This window comes from Osmerus mordax, chromosome 15, assembly GCF_038355195.1.
Source record: "Osmerus mordax isolate fOsmMor3 chromosome 15, fOsmMor3.pri, whole genome shotgun sequence".
Classification (NCBI taxonomy): domain Eukaryota; kingdom Metazoa; phylum Chordata; class Actinopteri; order Osmeriformes; family Osmeridae; genus Osmerus; species Osmerus mordax.
This window is the reverse complement of record NC_090064.1, coordinates 896,359-922,070: the sequence shown is the minus strand read 5'-3', so window position 1 is coordinate 922,070 and position 25,712 is coordinate 896,359. Positions and strand designations below refer to the sequence as shown.

The 25,712-nt window shown below is 41.0% G+C and overlaps 1 protein-coding gene across 2 annotated transcripts; it reads left to right on the top strand.

Annotated features, from left to right (window-relative positions):
• The first annotated feature begins 997 nt into the window (after window positions 1-997).
• Window positions 998-25,054, top strand: myd88 (MYD88 innate immune signal transduction adaptor). Of its 2 annotated transcripts, none has more exons than XM_067251652.1 (5): window positions 998-1,459; window positions 21,724-21,849; window positions 22,085-22,265; window positions 22,360-22,451; window positions 22,576-25,054. In XM_067251652.1, exons 1-5 carry the CDS (start codon window positions 1,147-1,149, stop codon window positions 22,728-22,730), a joined length of 867 nt encoding a protein of 288 aa, XP_067107753.1. In that variant the 5' UTR covers window positions 998-1,146; the 3' UTR covers window positions 22,731-25,054. The 2 variants fall into 2 exon arrangements, with proteins under 2 accessions (XP_067107753.1, XP_067107752.1); XM_067251651.1 differs by having other exon boundaries at window positions 22,546-25,054.
• Window positions 25,055-25,712: the final 658 nt, after the last annotated feature.

Here is a 25,712-nt window from a genome sequence, read left to right as displayed (position 1 = left end):
CAGTAATATCTAAAGTTTGAGTTTTAACAATTTACTTTATTAGTAAGCGTATTCATTTAGATTGATAATCACGGAAAAAATAAACGCAGTATCCCAATCAACGCTTGTAAAATCTAAGCAGTTTAACCGAAAACAAAAACCGATGCACGCGCGCTTTTCTGAGCTTGCCAAATAGCCACTGCAGCACGCACACAGAAGTCCAGGTGTTGGACTCGGCACACAAGTCAGAATTGAGGTAGGCTAAGAAAACCTTACAGAACTAAAGAAAGTTTCTAAATGATAGGCCTACCGATCATCTTATTTTGACTAAAACATAAAACAATATTACATGAAGATCAAAAAAACTGTATTTGCGCTCAAATGAATGCGAAGAAAATGTGTGCGCTTGCATTAACTATTGATGTCCCTGCCAAAGCTGAAACTTGCGTCCCTCAACTGTTGTATAGTGGGTTAAGCAAGGACTGTGCCCCAGTAGAGCTTTATGTCTAACAACGTCCCTGGTAGAAGAGAAGCAACACTTGACACCAAAGACTGAGATGTATGTTCAAAAAAGAAATATAGGCTGGCCTAATTTAATTTGACTAATTTGGAATTATATATATTTTAAAGATATTTATAAGGATACACATGGGTGCATCAATAGACTACATTTAATTACTCCCTTGAGAAATATCTTTGCATTATTATTTTTAACTGGATCTTGAGTTATGCTTGAGGTGCGGCTTTTGAAAATAAAATACTTCCTCTCTTTCGCGTTCTATTCGCTCTCTTTGTTGTGATATTTGTTAACGGTTTGAAGGTTCTTTCACTCACGTTTTGCGGTATTCTGACCGCAATCACTATTAAATGCAGAAAGGCCTTCATGCATATAGCCTACATTTTTATGCAGGCATCGAGTTGTAGTTGTCGAGAAAAGGAGAGGTATTTCATCAAATGAGACGTAGCCAATGTGACGCAATTTGGCGGAAAACTCTTACTTCCTGATTGCCAAGGTTTGACTGCGTAGACCTTATTTTATGAGTGCAATCAGCCAGTTGCATTCTTCTTAATACGTGATAGGCCTATAGCCTACTTTTAATTGATTTGACGGAAGATAGAACACTTGGTGGTTACTTTTTGTTTTATTACAAACATAATTCTCCAAATATGTCATCTGTTACGGAGTTAAGTTTGGACCTGTCGAATATTCCGTTGATAGCACTGAATGTCAACGTGAGAAAGAAATTAGGGTTGTTTTTAAATCCGAGAAACACTGTCGCAGCGGATTGGATGTCGATCGCGGAGATCATGGGTTTTTCTTATTTAGAGATAAAAAATTATGAGGACTCCCAGAACCCGACAAGAAAAATATTGGAAGATTGGCAAGCAAGGTGTCCAGATGCAAAAGTCGGAAAATTACTTTCGATTCTTGAGGAAGCCGACAGAAAAGATGTGGTTGAAGATCTTCGAGATTTAATCGGTAGGTTAAATTTGGCCTACTTATTGTCATTTGTTATTTGTCATAATTTAGAAAATCACGGTTTAGAAAGAAATTGTGTTATAAGGAAATCAGGAAGTAATAAGTAACAGGCTAAATTGGGACGTGATCCATTTCAAACACACACACACACACACACACACACACACAGAGGTGCCATCACCACTCTAAAAGTATTGCCAAACTTTATCGTCAGACAATGTGGTGGATACTACTACTACTGTTTATTGTATGCTGTCTGTAATTCTGGATCATATTCATGCAATGTAACAGGGGCGTTGCTAAACATAAAGCTCTAATGGGGCACAGCTGGCCACTCATTACTCATCACTTTTTTTTCTGCCAAGCTTGCTTGCAGAGAAGAAGTGTACAACACAATGCCCTATACAAAAGTACCCTTGCTTAATCCACTATACGTGCAGTTAATGGACCCAAATTTGGCTACCTTGGCATGTACATCCATAGTTAATGCGAGTGCGCGGCAGCATGCGAGACAAATGTTTTTGCAATGATTCAGCCAAATACAGTTTTTTGAGCTTCATGTTTTGTAGGCCTGATATAATATTTTGGACTCATGTTGTTATTATGTTTGAGTCTAAATATTTTCGGTAAGCCTATTACTTTGAAACTTTCTTTAGTTTCGTAATGTTTTCTTAGCCTACCTCAATTCTGACTTGCTTGCCGACACCTGGACTTATATGTGCCGCGGCCATCTAGTGCATTCAAATGTCGAGAGTTTAATTTATCGGCGACATAAAATTTGGTTTTCATTACAGTTTACTTTGGTCTTCGAAATGAAATAAATGCCATTCGGTGTGAGAAAAAGTTGTATTGCCTGGCAATACTTGATTGAGAAGTATTAGCCTATGCCCATGGGGGGTGCCCTTGCACGTCCAAAAAGCACACAATGTAGACAAGCTTTGCACACAATGTCCGTGTCTTCGCTGCCTTGTTATCATTGGTTCGCAATGGGGGTGACGACGGCGACTTTGCACGTGTGGTCACTTTGATAGCGGCGAGGTAGCAGCGACGTTACCTTGGTAAACATTGCATTAGCTCGTGTGACGTGTGAACCGTCTGCGAAGTAGACAATCACTGCAACCGCTACGTCGCTATGCCTGTAAAGCAAACAATCACTGCCACTGCTACGTTGCTACCCTGCAAAGCAGACAATCAATGCCACCGGTATGTCGCTATGGCTGCAAAGCAGACAATCACTGCCACCGCTACGTCGCTACGTCTTCTTGTGGTATGTTAGCTATAACCGGTCTCAAGTCGGAAACTGCAAGTGGCTGGCTAGTTATCAATGGGGGAAATAATGAAAGGACATCATCAGATTGGCTATTTCAGCTAGGTAGTGTTGGGCTGTATTGGCAGAGACCTGAACGTTCTGTCACTGAATTTTCACCCAGACAGTAGTCTGAGACAGTCGTTCATTTGCACCAAAAGGACTGTAATGTAAATGACAGTGACACCAGAAGGTGAAGAAGACTCAATAATTACCATCAAGGCCGTAGCCATGGAGTCAACATTGGGGGGGCCAAATTAAATTTGTTATGAAAATTTCGGACAGCGTGCGTGGTTGCCTGTCGTAGCGTAGCACATTTATATTTTTATATCAATATATTGGGCGGGACATTTTGACCAGATTTGAATATGGAGGGGATATTATGATTACGGCCTTGATTACCATTAAAAACTGTGTTTATAGTTCTATAGTTCTAAGCAACTTATCATGCCGTTTGATATGTATTTATTTCTTATTTTATGTATCACATTCTAGTTATATTTTCAGTGTTGTCAAATGTTTATTTACAGGTTTTATAGCCTAGAGTTTGTTCGTGCAGAGGCCCAAAATATTCTGGTCTTGCAAAGGCCTCACATTTGGCCGACTGCAGCCACCGAGTAGCCTACCGTTGATGGTCAATTTGAATTTGTATGTGTCAGGCAATCTTTCTTTCATATAGCCAGTGTCCCTATTTTAGTATGCAGGTTGGGTTTACAAAAGTAAACGCTAAACCGATCACCATAGTATTTTAGCATACAACTACACAAAAAGTGTGGTCCACAAACATTGCTGTCTACAAGAAGGGCCTGAGCCGGCTTTACTTCTTGAGGAGACCCTCAATGTTTGCAACAAGATGCTCCAGATGTTTTATTAGTCTGTGAGCACCGTCTTTTTTGCTGTGGTGTGTTGGGGTGCAGTCGTGTCATCGGATCTGAGGCCGAATGTCTTGGACACTCGGTTGAGGAGAGGGGCGGAGCTGTCAACTGATCACCACCTGGTGGTGAGTTGGCTACGATGGTGGGGGAAGACGCCGGTCAGGCCTGGCAGGCCCAAACGTAATGTAAGGGTTTGCTTGGAACGGCTGACAGAATCCCCTGTCAGAAGGAGCTTCAACTCCCACCTCCGGGAGAGCTACGATCATGTCTCGGGGGAGGCCGGGGTGAGGCCGGGTCCGAGGGTCGAGGGTGTGGACGCCGGAGGTGAGGGAAGCCGTCAAGCTGAAGAAGGAGGCCTATCGGACTTTGTTGGCTGGTAGGACTCCAGAGGCAGCTGATGTGTACCGGCAGGCCAAGCGGACCACCATCCGGCGACTCAGGAGGGGGAAGCAGTGCACTGTCAACGCTGTATATGGTGGGGATGGTGCGCTGCTGACCTCGATGGGGGACGTCCTGGATCGGTGGAAGGAATACTTTGAAGACCTCCTTAATCCCACCAACACGCGTTCCGACGTGGAGGCAGAGTCTGGGGACATTGGGGGGGGCCCTTCTATCTCTGGGGCTGAGGTCGCCGAGGTGGTTGAAAAGCTCCGCGGTGGCAGGGCCCCTGGGGTGGATGAGTTCCGCCCGGAGTTCCTTAAGGCTCTGGATGTTGTAGGGCTGTCTTGGTTGACACGACTCTGCAACACCGCATGGACATCGGGGACAGTACTTCTGGACTGGAAGACCGGGGTGGTGGTTCCCCTTTTTAAAAAGGGGGACCGGAGGGTGTGCTCCAACTTTAGGGGGATCACACTCCTCAGCCTCCCTGGGAAAGTCTATTCAGGGGTTCTGGAGAGGAGGGTCCGTCGGATTGTCGAACCTCGGATTCAGGAGGTGGTTTTCTTCCTGTCCGTGGAACTGTGGACCAGCTCTATACCCTCGGCAGGGATCTGGAGGGTGCATGGGAGTTCGCCCAACCAGTCTACACATGTTTCGTGGATTTGGAAAAGGCGTTCGACCGTGTCCCTCAGGGGCTCATGTGGGGGGTGCTCCGGGAGTACGGGGTACCGGACTCCCTGATCGGGGCTGTTCGGTCCCTGTATGACCGGTGCCAGAGTTTGGTCCGCATTGCCGGTAGTAAGTCAAACTTATTCCCGGTGAGGGTTGGACTCCGCCAGGGCTGCCCTTTGTCACCGATTCTGTTCATAACTTATATGGACAGAATTTCTAGGCACAGCCAGGGCGTTGACAGAGTCCGGTTTGGTGACCTCAGGATCGGGTCGCTGCGGATGATGTGGTCCTGTTGGCTTCATCGGGCCGTGACCTTCAGCTCTCACTGGAGCGCAAACCGAATGCGAAGCGGCTGGGATTGGAATCAGCACCTCCAAATCTGAGGCCATGGTTATCGACCGGAAAAGGGTGGAGTGCAATCTCCGGGTCGGGGAGGAGATCTTGTCCCAAGCGGAGGAGTTCAAGTATCTCGGGTTCTTGTTCACGAGTGAGGGAAGGATGCAGCGTGAGATCGACAGGCGGATCGGTGCGGCGTCCGCAGTGATGTGGGCTCTGCATCGTTCTGTCGTGGTGAAGAAGGAGCTGAGTCGAAAGGTGAAGCTCTCTATTTACCAGTCGATCTACGTTCCTACCCTCACCTATGGTCACGAACTGTGGGTAGTGACCAAAAGAACGAGATCACGAATACAAGCGGCCAAAATGAGTTTTCTCCGCAGGGTGTCCGGGCTCTCCCTTAGAGATAGGGTGAGAAGCTCGGCCATCCGGGAGGGGCTCAGAGTAGAACCGCTGCTCCTCCGCGTCGAGAGGGGCCAGTTGAGGTGGCTCGGGCATCTGATAAGGATGCCTCCTGGACGCCTCCCTGGTGAGGTGTTCTGGGCATGTCCCACTGGGAAGAGGCCCCGGGGAAGACCCAGGACACGCTGGAGGGACTATGTCTCTCGGCTGGCCTCGGAAAGCCTCGGGGTCCCCCAGGAAGAGCTGGTGGAAGTGGCCGGGGAGAGGGAATTCTGGGCCTCCCTGCTTAGGTTGCTGCCCCCACGACCCGACCCCCGGATAAGCGGAAGATGATGGATGGATGGTGTTGGGGTGCCGGCAGTGTGCGAATTACGGGGGGGTTTGGGGGGTCTGACCCCCCCGATTAAGGCTTGGACCCCCCCAAAAGAGGTAAAGACCACAGGTCGAGGGGGTCGATACATTTATATATTGTTCTTACCTGTAATCGTAAATATCACAATATAGTTACCATATTCATTCAATAACAGGTTGGCGATACACAGAAATGTTGACTTTATGGCAGGGAATATCACACACTATTACACTGACTGCCATAGTCAAAAGTCACTCAATAAACACGAGTGACCAGTGCCCAATAAAACTCAAGAAACACCGCGCGCAAGTGACCAGGCAGTGTGCAATACAGAAGCTTGTTGAATCACCTGTGTACCAGTGTAGCGGTGCGTTCTACGTCGTGATAAAGTGAAAGAAAGGCAAGTTTGCTATCTAATACCACAACAATCTGTCACGAATGTATTTGTAATGGCAATTAGCTGTAGAATATTCACAAGAATGTTAATGATAAAACATGGTTAAACACCAACTTAAAAGATAGCTATCGCTATCTCTATATCAAGCAAGATAGCTTCATTTGTCTGTCTCATTGCTTGTCAGAATCTGGAGAGATTTCCAACAACCTTTTTTGTGATGAACAGTCAGATATGTTACTCTGCAAATTTAGTAAAGATCAAGATTATTTCAGAAAGAAATGACTACAAACAATAGTGTTTGTAGTTTTAGTAGTGTGTTGTCGTGCCGTTTACTTGGTTGGGGCGGCAGCAAGGGTGAACTTCGTCCCGGGGGGGTTGGGGGAGGTGCACTGAGTTGACCCCCCCCGATTGTCATTGTATAATTCGCACACTGGGTGCCAGTGTTGTGTCCCTACTGGTTCCAGAATTAACTGGTTTCCCAGCTGTGCGTGCACCTATCAGTCTGCCTCTATCACCAGATTCGTCACAAATTCACAAACATATTACTGGCTATTTTCAAGTCGGATGTCATATTTGCTGCGGCGAATATGAAAGTACAAGCTACGTCTGTGCTACATTACCATTCACGACAAAATAAATGGAGACAAAATAAAACATTTGCCCATTGATTTACACTGCGAGCTATACCAGCTCTGAAAAGTTTCCTACGTATTTATTAACTACGTTGGCCTTCAGGTAACATCTTGATTTGGCTTCTTCTGAATCAACTGGTTCCCATAGACACTACCCGAATTGAGTCTACTAATCACGTATTTGGGGTTGTTTCGAGGCAATAGCCGTATTTTCCACGACATCACAGCTCCTTCTGACACCACATATAAAAAATTCATACTAAGAACGTCGTTGCTAACCCAGACAGTACGATCAAAATACGCGTAACACAACATGGGAACATTCGTTTCCTATGCGATTTTGTGTAGCCTATGGCTGAGTTTTTCTGCGCTATATCTTTTGAAATCAATTAATTTCATAATTTTATATTCTGAACAAATGTAGTGAGCACTGGTGATAGAGGCAGACTGATAGGTGCACGCACAGCTGGGAAACCAGTTAGTTCGGGAACCAGTAGGGACACAACACTGGCATCAAAGCAAAGGACGATAAGAGACTAAACAAACGTATAAAAAATGCTGAGTCTGTCGGTGCTAAGCTTGCCTCTGTGGAAGAGGTGGTTACAGACAGAATTCAGGCAAAAATTCTGTCAAATATGGACCATGTTTCCCACCCCCCTCCACAAAATACTAGATAAACATACGAGCACATTCGGCAAGATTCAAGTTCAAGGTTTTTATTGTCAGGTGCACAGAACAATACAAGGTCAGACTGGGAACTGAAATTCTTGGGACAAGACAATGCAAGCAACCTGGCATAACATAAAATATAAGTACCAAGAACATAGATTACATCTATGATCAGTGTGAACAAACGCGTTACAGTAGTCAGACTACTTTTGTTACATAAAAAGTAACTTAACGTGTTACTTATTAGGATTCCTCCGTAAGGAGGAAACCTATTGTTATTGTTAGTTTTATTATTATTATTATTATTATTATTATTATTCTAGTTCCATGGGAGTCAATGGCAGCCCCTAGAACCCTTCGATAACCTTTTGTGAAATTTGGCACACTCATTAAGGACAGTTCCTTCTATACCTACACCAAGTTTCATGTATCCCATTAGACCACTCTAGCGCCACCAATGGGTCAAAGTTGGACTTGTGTTTACACATGCAACTTTTGAACCGTATGATTGATTTTCAAAAATGAGGTACCATTGGATTCCCTGGATCAAGACAAGTTCAACGCACCCTATGACGGAAAGCCTACTCCGCCGACAATCTTTTCCAAATCATCCCCCCCAATCTTTTAGAATTGGCAACCATCATCGTCAGAGCAACCCTCACAGAAGTTATCAAAAGGTTTTTGATTTTCAAAACCGTTTGTCCGGTACAGCCAATCAAAATTGGCAAAAAGCAACCCAACAGGAATTTGGGTCAAATCTCAGCAAATCTTTGAGATATCAACACTAAACTTGGTATATCGGTGGAAGACTCTACAACATGTTACCATGTGCAAAGGCAACTTCATGTCTCCAAAAATGATTGATATAAAGCAAATCAAATTTATCGCTGACGCTAAAATAATGCTTTACACATCCGCCAGTCAAAAACGGATACTCTGATTCAAGTTCATATGAAGACTCTTGAGAATGTTTAGTACACAAATCTGAGAAAAAGTTGACTGTGAGATGAAAAGTAGATTTTTGATGACTATTTGAAACATGCATGCTTGGCTATATGCTAAGGAAATTTCCAATGTAATGTCTCCCTCTGCTCCTCAGCGCGCGCGCTCCACATTCTCACACACTAAGCCTTTCCCTTGACACGTGCAAGCTTGGCGAGACGCATACAAAACATTTCAGGCAATTGTGGGCTGACCAAGACCCCACTCATTCCTTGGCTTGAAGTGAAGGCCCTTGTGGATCTTGATGGTAATACATTTTAGTAAAAGTTATCAAAATCCTGAAACATTGATAGTATAGGCCAGGGCCCCGTTCGTCGTAAGGGTTTAAGCTAAGTTAATCAATTGTCCCTTTAGCCCGTTAACATTAGCGAGATGAGTGAGAACAGCAAATATCGGTTCGTCAACGGCTGATCCGCATCCAAATCATGTGGTTAATTTCAATCAGGCTAAACTTATCAGGGAAATTGCACGTGCACGTCCTACTTCAAAAGGCAGGAAAGGTCGATCACCAAAACCGTGATTTTCTAACGGTATTATGGCGGAAAATACGAAAGAGAGAGCGGTGATAGGCTATTCTCGCCATCCGAGCAAACTATTATAATGAGTCTCTAAGAAGACAATAAGCATATTATCATGGCTAAGTCAAACACCGCCACCGCTGCCAGAGCAAGACAAGCAGCTTGGCAAAAAATTGCTGATAAGCTAAATGCGAAAGTTTTGGGGAAATGTATAGGCTCATCTTAAGTGCCTCATTACCCCAATCAATCAGATCACATTTCTTTAAATGTGCCTGCTGGTATAGGCTTAATGGAAATTAATAATCGAATGAGATCTTGCTAGCGAAAATAATGATCTCAACTCTTTCAGAATAAGTAGGCTAGATAAAAACAAGGCCAAAGAGTATCTAATTGATACGAATTCATAGACAATTATGAGGATATATGTAGGCTACTGCGCTTATATCATGTACTATATATGTGTATATGCATGTAGGCCTATGTGTAAATCCCTCTTTGATTTCATTGACTGGGACATGGCCAGGGAATATAATGAATTGATTCATCAGCTGGTTAAGCGCCAAGTACACTTTTCTTACAGCAACGCATGCTGCGGCTTTGCCAATGTTTTCTGCATCGCCTATAATGTATAAAAATGTAGCCTATAGCCCACCTGACGCAAAAAAACTCAAGGCTATGCAGTCTGAAGCACAGTTGAAGTTTCAAGTAGCTTTATTGTCAATTTCTTCACATGTCAAGACATAAAAAGGAATCGATATGACGTTTCCCACTCTCCCACAGTGAAACATATAAAAAGCACAGGCACAACAGATAAGACAAGACATTTCGTAAAACATAGCGTTACATATTCACATACAGCAGCATAAGCTCATAATAAAGCATAAAGCTTGCTGCGGTGTGTGATATTTGCAATGTACGGCCCGAGAAGGTCTTGCAAATAAATGAGTCCTTGTCGGCTGAATCGATATCGCTCAAACAAGAACTCATCCGTGTGAAATAAAGGATCTTGGCAATCGCGAAAAACTCTATTGGTATGGAAAGCTAATCGAACTAAAATATAGCTCCTTGGTCAACTGGGTCTTTCAAAAAAGGAGCTGCCATGTTATTTTCCGGGGGTGTAGCAAGCTTATCCAACTACACTTACGTTAGCCTGCTCTGGAGCAGGTTAGTGCTAATTGATATGTTACTATGGTGATTTATCGAAAGTTGCTTCCACGAACCAAAAAGAGGGGCGTTTTTTATCTTAGCCTGAAAATTAGCTCGCTAAACCTCTTAGCAAGCTATGACGAATACCCCCCAGGAGTAACTACCACACCACAAATGAGGCACCATTATCCATAGGTGGCGCTACGGCCACGCCCCAATTGTCCATTTACAAAGTGATGCCATATGCATCCCATTTGTCCCAAAATTCTAAAATTAATTAGATATGCCTTATTTCTCATGAGGAACAAAAAAGCCTCAAAAACCTATAACAGCCGCCATATTGGAGTTTTTGTACAATAAATATTTACGAAACATGTTTTTTTTGCTACTTGTCCTACAATTTTTGTCCAATCTTCCCCAGAATTAGCAGGTATCATCATCAGAGCAACCCTCACTGAATTCTTCAACAGATTTTTGAATTTCAAAACCGTTTGTCCGGTACAGACAATCAAAATCGTCAACAAAGCAACCAAACAGGAAGTTGCATCAAATCTCAGCAAATCTTTGAAATATCAACACCAAACTTGGTGTGTCATGTGGAAGACACTACATCATGTTCCCATGTGAGAAGGCAAATTAATATCTTCAAAAATGATTGAAATAAAGGAAATCTAATTTATTTCTAACGCTAAAATAATGCTTTACACATTCACCGGTGCAAAACTGATACTCTGATACAATCACAAGTTCATGAAGACTCTTGAGAATGTTTAGTACACAAATCTCAGAAAAGTTGACTGTAAGATGAAAAATAGATTTATTGTGAATATTTGAAACATGCATGCTTGGCTAATTGCTAGGGATATTTCCAATGAAACGTCTCCCTTTGCTCCTCAGCGAGCACGCTCCACATCCTCACACAGTCAGCCTTTCCCGTGACACACGCGCAAGCTTGGCGAGACGCAAACACAACATTTCAGGAGAGTGTGGGGTCCGTGTACTTTGCGGCCAATGGATTTTCGTTTTGAAATAAGAAAACCAAAATCGGGAAACGAGCTGTTTCCCGATTACCATTTAGAAATAGGAAAACGGAAAACGACCCATTTTCCATTTTCTGTTTTGATAATAGAAAACGGAAAACAAAAAAACGACCCGTTATCTGATTTTCTTTGATGTGCTTAAACATGGAAATTGGGAATTAAAATAGTGTGTGGAAATCTTCTTTCTAAATTTTGCGTAGATTTTTGTATTGTGACCCCGAAGTTGCTCCCACGAGCTTGACAGTCACATTCAGGATGTCAGCAGAGGGCGCATAGCAGAGCAGATGAACGATAAAATTGCTCGCAGAGCAATCGAGCCTCAATGCAAAATTGGATTACATCGGACTGAAGCATGGTTCCAGAGTCTCATCAGCCACCTCACAAAATAAAGAAGGTTCTACACCAAATTTGAATATTTTTCTAAGAAAGTCAGCGACCGGATATATTTTATAAATTATTTTAAAGTGAGTCTCTTTGACTTTTGGGGAAATGGGCCATTTAATGAATTTAAAATGTTAGTTTTTTTAATGGACAATGCAACCATATTCGGAACCTGTACACACAATCCTCTGTTATCAAAAAAATATTTAGATTTCAAAGCATCACTAATATATGTATTATTACATTTACATGTAGTCATTTAGCAGACGCTCTTATCCAGAGCGACTTACAGTAAGTACAGGGAAGCAAGTAGGGTGAAGTGCCTTGCCCAAGGACACAACGTCATTTGGCACGGCCGGGAATCGAACTGGCAAACTTCAGATTACTAGCTTGATTCCCTAACCGCTCAGCCACCTGACTCCCATTTACTGTCAAATAAAGTACAATCATTAATAAAAACATTTGGTAAAGTTGGTAAGGGTCTTATTCTTACATGTAACAATGTGCTTTGAACTAACTGTAATAATGGTATCGGTATTGCTTTACAGATCTTGTTGTATTTACATTTATATTTAGTCATTTAGCAGACGCTCTTATCCAGAGCGATTTACAGTAAGTACAGGGACATTCCCCCCGAAGCAAGTAGGGTGAAGTGCCTTGCCCAAGGACACAACATCATTTGGCACGGCCGGGAATCGAACTGGCAACCTTCAGATTACTAGCCCGACTCACTCACCGCTCAGCCATCTGACTCCCCCGTATTCTCTATAAGTACAGTTTAAATTATATTTGTCGAAGAAAGCTATATTACAAAAGGTTACCACACATCTATAATATCATTCACAAACACAATGCCCTTTTCATACCAATCATATTTAAACAATGATTTCCTATTGATTACAATGACCCTATTGTTCCATAAGGCTCAAATTTGTAAAGATAGAAATTTTTAGGCTCGAAGTTGATAGGCTCGAAATTTTTAACCTCGAATTTTTGGGGGGGCTCAAATTTGAGCAACCTGAATTGCCGAGTCTTGAATTTTTGGGTCAGATTTTTTTTTTCATTGAAATATGTGAATTCGGTGTTGTTTAAATTATTCAAAGTATTCAATGCCTTTTACATTTACATTTACATTTAGTCATTTAGCAGACGCTCTTATCCAGAGCGACTTACAGTAAGTACAGGGACATTCCCCCGAGGCAAGTAGGGTGAAGTGCCTTGCCCAAGGACACAACGTCAGTTGGCATGACCGGGAATCGAACTGGCAACCTTCGGATTACTAGCCCGATTCCCTCACCGCTCAGCCAACTGACTTTTAAAATTCAAAACATTATGTCACTGATTTGCTTCCATACAAATGGCAGCGCGCCCTCTGCTGACATCCTGAATATGTGACTGTCAAGCTCGTGGGAGCAACTTCTGGGTCACAACACTAAAATCTATGCAAAATTGAGAAAGGAGATTTCCACACACTATTTTAATTCCCGATTTCCATGTTTAAGCACATCAAAGAAAATCAGATAACGGGTCGTTTTTTCGTTTTCCGTTTTCTATTATCGAAACAAAAACGGAAAATGGGTAGTTTTCCGTTTTTTGTTTTCCTATTTCTAAATGGTAGTCGGGAAACAGCTCTTTTCCCGATTTTGGTTTTCTAATTTCAAAACGAAAATCCATTGGCCGCAAAGTACACGGACCGTGTGGGCTGACCATAGAGTTAATATAACTAGAGGAAGCAACTTTTGTCTTCCAAGATGGCGTCCCCATTCATTTCTATGAAAAGTGCTCAGTGGCACAGTGAGGCAAGCGAGAGTACGAAACTGGACCGCGCCATCCTTCCACTTCCGACTCTTCCGGTCTAGCTTTAAACAGTGGCTCTTTTTTCCCCTAGCTCCGAGAGCTCGTGCACGCTTGCAACTAGCTGTACACGTCATACTTTGCGACAACCAGTCGCGAGAATAGATTTATATGGTTGCGAGCGTGTGACCTAAGCCATTGCAGTGGCAGAATGGGGTACAAGTCCGATAAGAATCAGAGACATGATGCAAACTTTACGGAAATGTATGCTGTCACTGTATAGTATTCCTTTCACTTGTTTTTTAGAAATAGGCTATAGGGCTATTCTAGATGGAACTCATCACATATGTTGTTTTTTTTCTTCGTGATTTGAGTATGATTTCCAACGCATTGTATCGGATTAAATAAACTGTTAACATGAACACTTACATCCGTCGTTGTTCTCGCCAGGCAAGGAAAGCTTAATAGTTATTTTTGTAACAGAAATCTTCCATAATGCAGACTTACCATAGCTTACTGTCAACTTTATATTCAAACGAAATGCCACGAAAATCACACTGCCTTCAATTTAACATCAGTGTAGAAATGTGGCTTGTGTTTTATATGTTCAACCTACAAAACCAATTGGTTTTGAGAAGTGTTTATTGAAGGTGCCTTTGAAAGGGGCATATTAACAGAACTATATACAAGACGTTTCCATCAGATATAAGTGGGGGTGAAACAGTCACTGAGGACCTTCATTGTCCCACAAAAGCAGTCTGGCTTTGACACGATCAAAAAAAGAATAATGAGTGTGTTTAACAAAATCTTCTGAAGGCAAGACTAATATTATTTAAATATATATATCATTTCCTATTGTGGTTATCAGTTAAAGTACTATTAATCTTCGTCTTTGCTCCAGATAGACATGTCAACAATCTATGCTCACGCTTAACATAATATAATATTTGCCATCATGTCATGAACGTTTTTACGAAAACGAAAAATCTATTTTAAAATAACGGGAATAAACAATATTAACAACATTTCATGTATGTGTGACAACCATTTGCTAAACTTGATACAACAGGGCAGGCAACTCAAGCCATTTCTCCCTGTGCTCATTCAATATGGCTCATTCAGCTCCAGGTAAATAAAGTGCCCTGTTGGTATCCACGAGCACATTTGCAGGCAACTTTTATTGACGTAAGCAAATAAATCGGGTGCTAGTTTACCCATTTCGGATTAGTTTCAAATTTAGCACAAATCAGGAAAAATTATTTTATGAAAAAGCTAGTAGTATGAGCCAGGTTCGAGAATCGAACAAAAATTATTGGGGGAGATAGTTTTGTAAATGTTGACTGGAGTTAATAGAATAAAAACGACCGGAAGAGCCGGAAGTCTAACAAGAAATGCAATACCACCTACATCCACCGGGGCCGTTGCTTCAAGCCGAGGGGTGGGGGCTTGGGGCTGACCAAGCCTTTCAACTATATTTTAAGAATGAATCCGTTACTAGTTCCTGTTCCAAAAAGTAACGCGTTACTCAAGTTAGTCTTTTGGTCGCGAGCCCTCATCATGTAACGTTAGCTAAAAGTCTTGGAAAGTTGAGGCTAATTTTTGCTAGGTACCTACGAAAATGTGTTAATCTGCTAGACGGGTTCCCCTTCGTTCTTTTGGTGAGCAGTCTCACGAGCCCGACTTAAGGCCGATATATGCTTCTGCGTTTTTCAAAAAACGGACACATGGGAACGCCCTCGTCTCCGTGGAACGCCCTTTACGAGCTCTCCATCAGCCCTCGGAGAGCCCCGGAGAGCTCGACGTGCACCTCCTGAATTTTCTAACTATCCGTCGTAATTTCTGAGAGCGACGGAGAGCTACGGAGACCCCCTCGGCTGTGATTGGTCAGTATTAAGAACCGCTTGTGTCAGGGGCAGGGGCAGGGTTGCCCTGATAAACAGGACGAACAGAATCCTTTGACCGCCATTGCTGTAAGTTTTTAGAATTCATATTTCAGCTAAACAGTACATGTAAATCAGCATCTGAATTAAAATGTGACGAGAAATGGGCAGTGTAGTTGCTGAAAATGTGCGTATTTTATTGATGAAACGGCTAATTTGTAAATTTGCTCCGACTTCTCGATAACCTAGGTAAATAAACACTCTACGACGACTTACAAAAAAACGATGCGCCACCTACTCTTCTGGCGGTGAATTGTTTTCAGCACCCACAGCCTACGGAGAACCATAAACTAAGTCTATCCGTCCGTATCCGTGTGTATCCGTGCGCCCGCCCATCCGTAAACGGAGACGCAGAAGCATATTTCGGCCTTTACCCGGCGTCATGGAGCCGACCAGGTAAATAGTTATTTAAGACTTGCATGTACAGTAGGCCTATGTAAGGTCACATTAAATAATGTATTTGAACTCAAGCTTGTGTGATGCGTCGCTGTATCGTTGCAGCAGTTTAGGTTTAGGATTATATTACAGTAAGTGAAATAGTCTGGTTCAGTAGCTACATAAATGAAGTGAACACTATTTTGCTACCTTATACCTAGCTATAATTAGCTTTCTTTTGCTCCTAGATTCAGACCTAGACCCAGTAAATTGTAGAGCTAGCTAACTAGCTACTAGACTTCTGCCTGGCATTTTACAAAATTATTTATTGATTAAAGAGTTTCTTGATTCAAGAACTTCATGCAAATGTAGTTTTTCATTATGGTGGACCTTGATCCGTCTTGCTGTATAATGAGGATTGATCATGTTATATGCGAGTGACACTGAATATTCAGTACAATATGTCCTATTGCTGAGGTCAACCCATTAAATGTGCCTTCTGGGCATAAGAGTGACCAAGGTGAAATTGTGTTAGAAATAAAATACTTTTCTTAATGTAACGCAAAAGTAACTTAACGCCTTACTCTCTACAGCAAGTAACTAAGTAACGTAACTAGTTACTTTACAAGAAATGTAACTAGTAACTGTAATTAGTTACTTTAAAAAGTAACGTTACCCAACTCTGTCTATGATAAGCTAAAGTTGAATAGAAATAAAATAATAATAAACATCCTCAATATACAAAATAGTATGCAACATACAATACAATGTACTAGACCTCTAATACACATAATGACCTATACTAAATTTATAGACCTAACTAATCTAAGACAAGACCTATACTAACCTAAGACAAGTGGGGTAAGTTAGTGCAATAATGAACTGAAAGTGACAGTGTGTAAAGCGGCTAGTGAGAAATGTATCAATGTTAAGTGATCAGTGAGAAATATATCAATGTCCATATCAGTGTCCATTTAGAAGCCTGATGACCCTTGGATAGAAACTATTGTCCAGTCTGCTAGTGTGAGACCGAATGCTACGGTAGTGCCTGCCAGAAGGCAACGGGATAAAGAGACTGAAGGATGGGTGGTAACAGTCTCTTAGGATCCTGCCTGCTTTCCTGAGGCATCGTGTTTGGTAGGTGTCCTGTAGGGCTGGGAGCTTCCTGCCATTGATGAACTCAGCAGACCGGACCACACTACATAGGGCCTTGCGGTCCCTGTCTGTGCAGCTCCCATACCACACTGTGATGCAACCAGTCAGTATGCTCTCTATAGTGCATCTGTAAAAGTTAGTGAGGATGACTGAGTCCAGGCGTTTCCGGGCCGCTTTGACCACCTTGTCCGTGTGAGCAGACCAGGTGAGGTCCTTGCTGATGTTCACCCCGAGGAACCTGAAGCAGCTGACCTTTTCCACTTCGGATCCGTTGATGTGAAGGGGTGCATGGTCCTCCTCCTGCCGCCTTCTATAGTCCACAATCATCTCCTTGGTCTTGCTGACGTTGAGAGAGAGATTATTGTCCTGACACCATGATGTCGGGGTATCAACCTCCTCTCTGTAGGCTATTGTAGATTCATTGAGATTCAGATTGAAAAATTACATAAGTTATAATATCTGAGTTTGGGTATTGTGTACAATGTTGAATGGGTCTTGGTGTGGATCCCCAGGACTCCCAGAACTATAGATTGTGCACAGTGCCTGTGATGAAGTCAGTGACACACACATGCAGATTCTTGGAATTTTATGATAGGGCACAGTGCCCGTAATGCAGCTGGTGACGACAGTCCTTTTCAGTGGCTTTGGTACCTACCTACATTTGTCAGATCACAATTGACATTGTTAAAAGTATTTGTTCAACCTCCACATTATCTAGTCACTGATGCACATCATAAAAGCAATTTCTCATTATTTTGACCAAATTGCCAATGCTCTGGTACATGCAGAGTTGTAAAATTGTATTTTATTCTCTGTATCACATTTCGGTAACACTTTAGAATAATGGTCCGTTGCTAACGAGTAGTTATGCAGGAAGTAATAGGTAGTACTACATTAACACCGAATTTAATACTATTAACTATTATGGAACCAAGATTAACTAAGCAGTAAGTAATAGCTAATTTACTACAAAGGTAGTTCCTTGGTAGGTATTTGGTTATTAAATATATCCTCATTGAGAACTACTTGTGAACTATGACCAATTAACAAAGAATAACCAAGGAATTACTAATCACAAAAGTAATGTCTAAAAAGTGAACAATTGTGTTTTTTTTACTCTTAACAACATGGTCATAACATTTCAGAAGCTTGTGCCTCAAATGAGTTCTTTGTGGAAACCAGTTTATGAATATTAACGTTATAACATGTCCCCCCCAATATTTGATCATACTGTATGATTATGGGACACGTCCTCCCCAATATTTGATCATACTGTATGATTATGCGTGCAATTTCGATGTGACTGCTATTACGTCTTTCTAATATCAAATCCCGACCGGTCCATTTTCCAAAACCAGTCGACTTGGTTTACCGAAACCTGTTTGTCCTGAAATCCATGTCATGTTTTCCCTATACCTATACTCTGGTGCAACATCAATTAGTGAGTTTGGAGCGTGAAATCATTTGGCACATTTTTATGGATGGTAAATATCCAGTAATTGTGGAATTAGTGCAAATTTCGATTGCAATAATATACAGTTTGTATGAATGGGACTTTTTACAAGCTAGTCGACAGCTAGCCTGGCTTTACAGCTAGCAACAACTGTAGCTAGCTTTTTGGGCCATGTTCCTGTTCTCTGAATTGGGCCATTTGTTATTTCTTCCTTCATCATTTTCATCCCTTTGGAATTGCGTTGCTGTTGTATTTCGTAGTAGTGGCCAATGCTAGACTCATAGAGTGAGTAGTGGCCTATACGTTGGTTTGGGTTAGGGTTAGCCATGTAGCGTTACTTACTTAATACTTATTTAGGCATTATGTTTGACTCAGTTTTTCATCAGTTTGTTGAATGTGTTGAATGTTTCATTCCAAAATACAGAATTTTTGTTTAAATTCTAGGTTTCATCATTGTGCCAAACAAAGAATGTTTCTTTCAGACATATTTTACAAAGTGCTTTATTCTTGCATGCCCATGTGCATTTTTGCATTATGTAGGATTTTCTTTTACGATTTCATGGAAATCTTCCAGTGCATATAATTAGTTACCCAATCTGCAGTTGTTTTATGTTGTAGATCTTGCGAGGTAACATGTTTTTCACTTTTAAATAATGGTCCAGATTACAGTTACTGCGGGATGACAAGGTAACGCTTGAGTAATTAGTGAGGAGTTAACATGTTTTTCACTTTAAAATAATGGTCCACATCACAAGTAGTTCCTGCAGGATGACAAGGTAATACTTGAGTAATTAGTGAGGAGTAATACTTGTTTTCATAAGTAATATAAGTCTAATTTTATATTTATACACATACGGTACAGGCATACATTTCTGTGAGGCACTAGTGATATTCTAACAAGCATTGTAATCTGGAAGATGTGGTTTTGCGCTTATCGCAACATAAATACAGGATGCAAATTGATTTTGACAAGAGAACAAAAATGTTTATATTCATATCCTAAAGATAAGTCCTCCTCAGGCGGTTACTGTAACATAAAGGTAGGTCTTTGGAGTCTGAGACATATTGAACTGACACTCAAGAGCTCATAATAGTGAACTAATCCAATCATGAGCGTGTCAGCATCACTTCATAATTATAAAGAATGTTAAACAAATTATCATTATTTGTATTATACCATGTTTAAGTTTGAAATAAACAGAGAATATACGTCCATCCTGTGGTAAGAGTAGTCACAATCTCAACCTGTAGCTAACGTGTTTGGGGGGATATCATATTCATAAACTGGTTTCCACAAAGAACCCATTTGAGGCACAAGCTTCTGAAAAGTTATGACCATGTTCAGAGTAAAAAAAACAGAATTGTTCACTTTTTAGACAAGTTACTTTTGTGATTAGTAATTTATTGGTTATTCTTTCTTAATTGGTCATAGTTCACACGTAGTTCTCAATGAGGATATATGTATTTAGTAATAACCAAATACCTACCAAGGAACTACCTTTGTAGTAAATTAGCTATTACTTACTGCTTAGTTAACCTTGGTTCCATATTAGTTAATAGTATTAAATTCGGTGTTAATGTAGTACTACCTATTACTTCCTGCATAACTACTCGTTAACAACGGACCATTATTCTAAAGTGTTACCCACATTTCTATACATTAGAAACTGACAAACGACAAGGTTTGCGGCTCTATATCCATGCCTCAAGAAACCGACCAAAGAGGCTAAAGTGGTAGGAATAGTTTTCTTGACCTATACCCGTCAGACAGAGGAGCAGGCCTAAATCATCAAGTTACAGACCCCTGGCCACAAATGTTTGATGGCATACTGGACATATGGAATAGCTCTTACTCATTGTTGAAGGCGCTGTACCGCATTGGAAAATTAAAAGCAATAATTGAAATATTGTTGATTATTTTCCCTCAATTTTTGCACTACATAGACGGTGTCGGTGTCAAAATATTAGTCTTGATCCCGATTGCGTTGCTTGTATCTCTGCAAAGGTTCTGTTGCACTGTTTAGTCAGAGTCTAAGTTTTTGTGGCGAAAAGTGCAGATAACTGTAGCTAACTAGCTAGCCACAGTCTGAAACGTTATGATGTCACACGCGCGTTCGTAACAAGGTGTCGGTGTCTGCCACATATAATCATTAGGCATACCTCTTGCGCTTGCGCATATGGAAATGGGAAGATATAGTTTCATTCTACACTTTCACTCTTAGTACTTTGAAGAGTAAATGTGCAGCAACAAATGTATGTTGTATGCTTTTAAATATATGCAATCTTCATAAATAGTATGTATACTTATTTAAAGTTAAAAAAAGTTAAAAAAAATTGCTACACCCATTAAATTCTCAAAATGTTTGTATGTTTGATATTAGTTTAAACAATAAGTTTGGAGCTGATATAGTGAAAAAAAGAAAAAAAACTGCCCAAGCTGCAACCGATGCAAGCACACCTTCTCTAGTTATTTCTTGTGAGATCCATAACATCGCTGAAAGGGATCCATCGCAACACATGGCAGCGAATAATTCTTTAGCCATCTTGAAGCGCTCATCCAAACAATGTCAACCACGGCACTGCATGTCCTTGGGCCCTGAGATGGATAATTGCAAAATGACAACTTTGCACAGTGGTTGGTTCTCGAGCTAATCATTCCTCTAAAAAGCCATTATAAAACATGCACACACACACAGATTCCTTGCACTATAGCAGTGGTTCCCAAACTTTGTGCAGTCCCGTACCCCTTCAGACATTTAATCTCCATCTAAGTACCCCCCCCCCCCCCCGTTTTTTTAATGTTTGTAACCCCCTTGCGGACTATAACACTTGAAGCTGTGAAATTGTCAGGGATTTCAGGACTCGGATGGAAGTTTAGATCAAACTGAGTTTTATTAGCAATACAACCAGGTAAAGGGACATGAGAAACAAATAAGAAGGTCGAACTAACTCACTCAGGGGTTTAACGGGAATAACTATTTAACACAAACAAGGCAAAACAGATGAAGAAGTCAGCTAGATACTCAGCGTCAAACGCCGGAAAAATACTATGTTTAACTATCAGGACTAAACTAAACAGTGTGCAGAAGTGTGTGCGTTGAATTTGAAAAGGGGGGCATGGCCGTAGCGGAGTTCAGCCAAAAATAATCACCACAGTAGCTGTTTTGAAACGTCCTCTGCCGTGTCACTGATACGCTGTGAAACAGTGTTGTTTGAAGAAGGCATTGTCTGTACAGTTTATGTTTTTTTTTTTTTTTTTTTTTTTTTTTTTTTTGCCTTTTCCCCCAGCATTGCCCCAACCATATCCACGGCAGAAAGCAGTGTGAAATTTATTGATTTAATTATTTATTTTTTACTTTGAAAACGCAAATCAAATGTTCTCCCCACGTATGCATCAGTATAGATAAAATGACTAAATGTGTCTGCTACTGTTGTGTGCAGAGGAAGACTGCAGAAAATACCATAACTGGCAGAAGGAGCCCCCACTTCAAGTGCCTGAGGTGGATAGCCCTAGTGTCCCACGGACCCCAGAGCGATCAAGAATCACCCTGGAAGATGACCCCGACGGTCAGTGTGTGCCATTTAATTAATTCAATAGACAAAAGGGTAGAGATCATGAGAAACAGTGACGATATTGTTGTCCTCCTACAACAGGACCAATAATAAACTTGAGTATTTGTAATGTCATGTGTAGGTAAAATGAACTACAAAATGTTTATTAAACTGAAGAATCGTCCAGTTAGTGTGGTTTTCCCCCAATATTTTTTGAGTTTTCTGACTGGCTCACTGTTCCCTGCTGCAGGAGGAATGCCCGAGTTATTTGATGCCTTCATCTGCTACTGTCAAAGCGACTTCACATTTGTAAATGAGATGATTCAGCAGCTTGAGCAGACTGAGCACAAACTGAAACTGTGTGTGTTCGACCGAGATGTCCTCCCTGGAAGCTGTGTATGGACCATCACCAGTGAACTGATTGAGAAGAGGTGGGATGTGAGATAAGGCCATGGTGGGAGGAGTCTCTAATTAGGTTGAGCTTGGTTGGTTACATTTCTGTTTTGTCACTTTGGAGAAATGTAGGTGTAAGAGGATGGTGGTTGTGATCTCAGATAACTACCTGGACAGTGATGCCTGTGACTTCCAGACCAAGTTTGCCCTCAGCCTCTGTCCTGGTAAGGACTTTATCACACTGTCACTTGCACCCCAGATTACAGAATGCACACTTGAGTACAAAAACACATGCATCTTATGCATCTCTAATTGTAGTTTATACCCTTCCAATAAATGTCTTCATAGGTGCTCGGAGCAAACGACTTATCCCTGTGGTATACAAGTCTATGAAGAAACCGTTTCCCAGCATTTTGCGATTCTTGACTGTGTGTGACTACACCCGGCCCTGCACTCAGGCCTGGTTCTGGGTTCGACTGGCCAAGGCCCTCTCCTTGCCCTGACTATCTAACAGGCTCAAACCAAGCCATCATCAGTCACTTGCCTTACTCATCTTGGTCGATTTGGTGGGCTCATTTTCCCATCTTGAATTTGAAAAATGGCAAAGGTGCATGAAGGTTATACTGTCGATATGACTAGACTCAGCTTAAATAAAACCTACAGCTTTTAGTATAAAGGTGCAGTTTGGTCATGTAACTAATCAATCTGATACATAGGAGAGTATCCTATCCCTTCATCATGGCGCTAGTCAGTAGTGATTCCTCCCTCAATTGCCCCACTCCGCGGTTCAATCTCGGGTCCTCTGACTTGCGCAAACGACTGACCACCTTTAAAATGGTGTGGGTGGAAGGTATTTATATTAAGGAGTGAGTTGAACCAATTTAACTTAGTTACTCTAACGCATGATCATCTTAATTCAGTACAAAACCTTTAAACATATGACATGTTGCTGTTGGTTTAGCCTTTCAAATTCGTAATAACCTTTCCAATTAAGCTATACTACTGTTGTGTGCCATCGTCAATAGATGCTTCAAAATGCCCTATAAGGCCATTGCCAAAGCGTGGTGCAGTTACAGTTTTTCTCAATTGCTAAAACACTATCACCCATTGGCTGAACAAAGTTCTCAGTTGCCTGAACTCATGTAGCTAATTGTGCCTGTCTGTTGTCAATACCTTAAACCATTTCACATGGTAAAACACAATTTACAGATCTCACTTAGACTGTTCAGAAAAACTCTAAACACATTCTGATTTTTAAAACACATTCTGCACTCTAATGCACATGTCATCCATACTGGTAAACACAAATGGCAACAATCAAATACAAATAGAGAAAACATGTCATTGAGTAAACACAACCACTCAAAATTGATTTCACTTGTTTCAAATTATGTGACACAACCAATATAAGCCAGTTCAGAGAGCAAACAGGTTGTTGAAGGTGGGAAAATATTGCTTGTGATGTTGACAAAGTGCTCTGGCCTAACCCAGCCCAAAGACAAGAAGAAGCACATTGATCACGTATTTACTCCTTTGATTTTTGTCCCTTTCAGTATTGTATACTGTAGTACAGTGCATTGTAGGCTGTATACTGTACAATGAACAAATTGTATGGCCCTGAATATTGTGCTTTCCATTTGTTACAGTAACAGTACTGACTGCTCAATAGATTTTGACTGGTTGCAGGTTCATATCAACAAAGAACAAGAGTGAGTTGTGAGTAGTGAGATGCAGGGTACAGTACTGTATAGGGGTACAAGGAGGACAAAAAACTAAACAATTGCAAAAGGCAAAGCAGAGTAGTAATTTATGATCAATTTTGAACTACTATGATATAACATGTTTTTGTTCATCAAAAGACAATGACGATACATATGAAATTTGTTTTGATATTACGTAAAAATGTAAAACATATAGTTCTCCCTGAGAACTATATGTTTTGAACAATGTGTTTTAAATCTTTTGGTGTATTGTTTACTGACTGCTTGATAGTGTATATAATTTTGATCACTTTGTATATGATTTGAGAGCAGTATTTGATTTTGAGCACAGGTAAATCTGTTTTGAGGCGAAAGTTTCATTTTCCAAGAGGATTCAGCGGATTTGTAAATAGTGCTTGAAGATGAGGTTTTGTGTTTACAGTTTTGAGAAAATGGGTGACTGTTTCAAGAAATGTGTTTTAGCAATTGTGAAAAACTGTAACTAAGGTCATATAAAAAAATCTATCACAGTCATTCAAAAAATACTTTAGTTCAAGCATCTATATATTTCCAAAATGGTATCTTAGATTTAATAATCCCTGGATTCTCAACACCATAACTAATTAGTTGTTATTGGCTTGTGACTCCCTAGCAGAAGCTAGCAGAACTTACAGGCACCTATCAGAGTGACACAGTTGGTTATTAACTCAAGACAGTTTAACTCAAAATCCTAATGCTGTTATTGAGAATATACAAAAGTAGCACTGCACTTTCAAGGACAAAAACAAATGTATCTCCTTCTTATAGCTAGTTAATTAGTTCCATCCTGAATGTTCCATCCTGTCACTCCCTGGTATATCTCGAGAGTCGAGACCCTACTAGAGTTAGAAGTGCCTATTTGGTAAAAGTGTTGGATTGTTTCTTAGTGATGGTTATTTCATACTGCGTAGTTTTTTTAAATAAAGAGGCAAGGATGACATCCATTTCCACGCTTGCACTGATCTATGGTATACTGGACTGTGGTCATGGCCGTTAGAATTCAGTATGTTGGAAGCATGTTGGATAGAACCATACCGCCAAAGATAAACCAAATACATTTTCATTGCAATAAAGGGTTAAATCAATAACCAAGTGTCTTGACTGAAATGACTTGACTGAAACTCAGTCATTCACAAACAGTATAATTCACAAACAGTGCATATGCACAAATCTATGTTTCAAACGTGTATGAACATTTAACACACTGGGATTCATCAGTACTTATTTCTGAATGTGTTTGTACTTAGCAAACAAATAAAAAAAGGCCTCTGCTTTAGAACCCTGCATACACAGAGATTATGAAAGCCTGGCTGTCTTATAAAATGTAAACACTGGCAGTTTTAGGCACGGCCGACTGGGAAGCCGCCCGGGGCGCCATGAAGCTTGTGTTTGACGCCCTCTGCTGGCATAGAAAATATATTGCGATTGTGAAAAAACTAGGGAAAAACTTAGGGAAAAACTTGCCCGGGGCGCCACTGTGTAAACACACATCTTTTAAATGCATAGCGTATTAAAACCGCATTCCTTAAAAATTGCTTCATTAGACCCTCCCCCAATAGTTTCCTTATGCATTGGACACATGTATTATATCCACAAAACCGATGCCCTTTAAACCACATCAAATGCTGTCTTAATAAAAATATTCAACTATAAAAACTGAGGGTCCCAGTCCTATAGAATGGAGTATATGAGAATACATATATATATATTAGTGCTGTCAAACGATTAAAATATTTAATCACATTC

Bases quoted from the DNA above. Each gene is read 5' to 3' on its own strand.
- myd88 (XM_067251651.1), top strand. From the start codon at position 1,147: ATGTCATCTGTTACGGAGTTAAGTTTGGACCTGTCGAATATTCCGTTG. The intron at 1,460-21,723 runs GTAGGTTAAATT...TGTTGTGTGCAG, and splicing joins AGATCTTCGAGATTTAATCG to AGGAAGACTGCAGAAAATAC. The intron at 21,850-22,084 runs GTCAGTGTGTGC...TCCCTGCTGCAG, and splicing joins CCTGGAAGATGACCCCGACG to GAGGAATGCCCGAGTTATTT.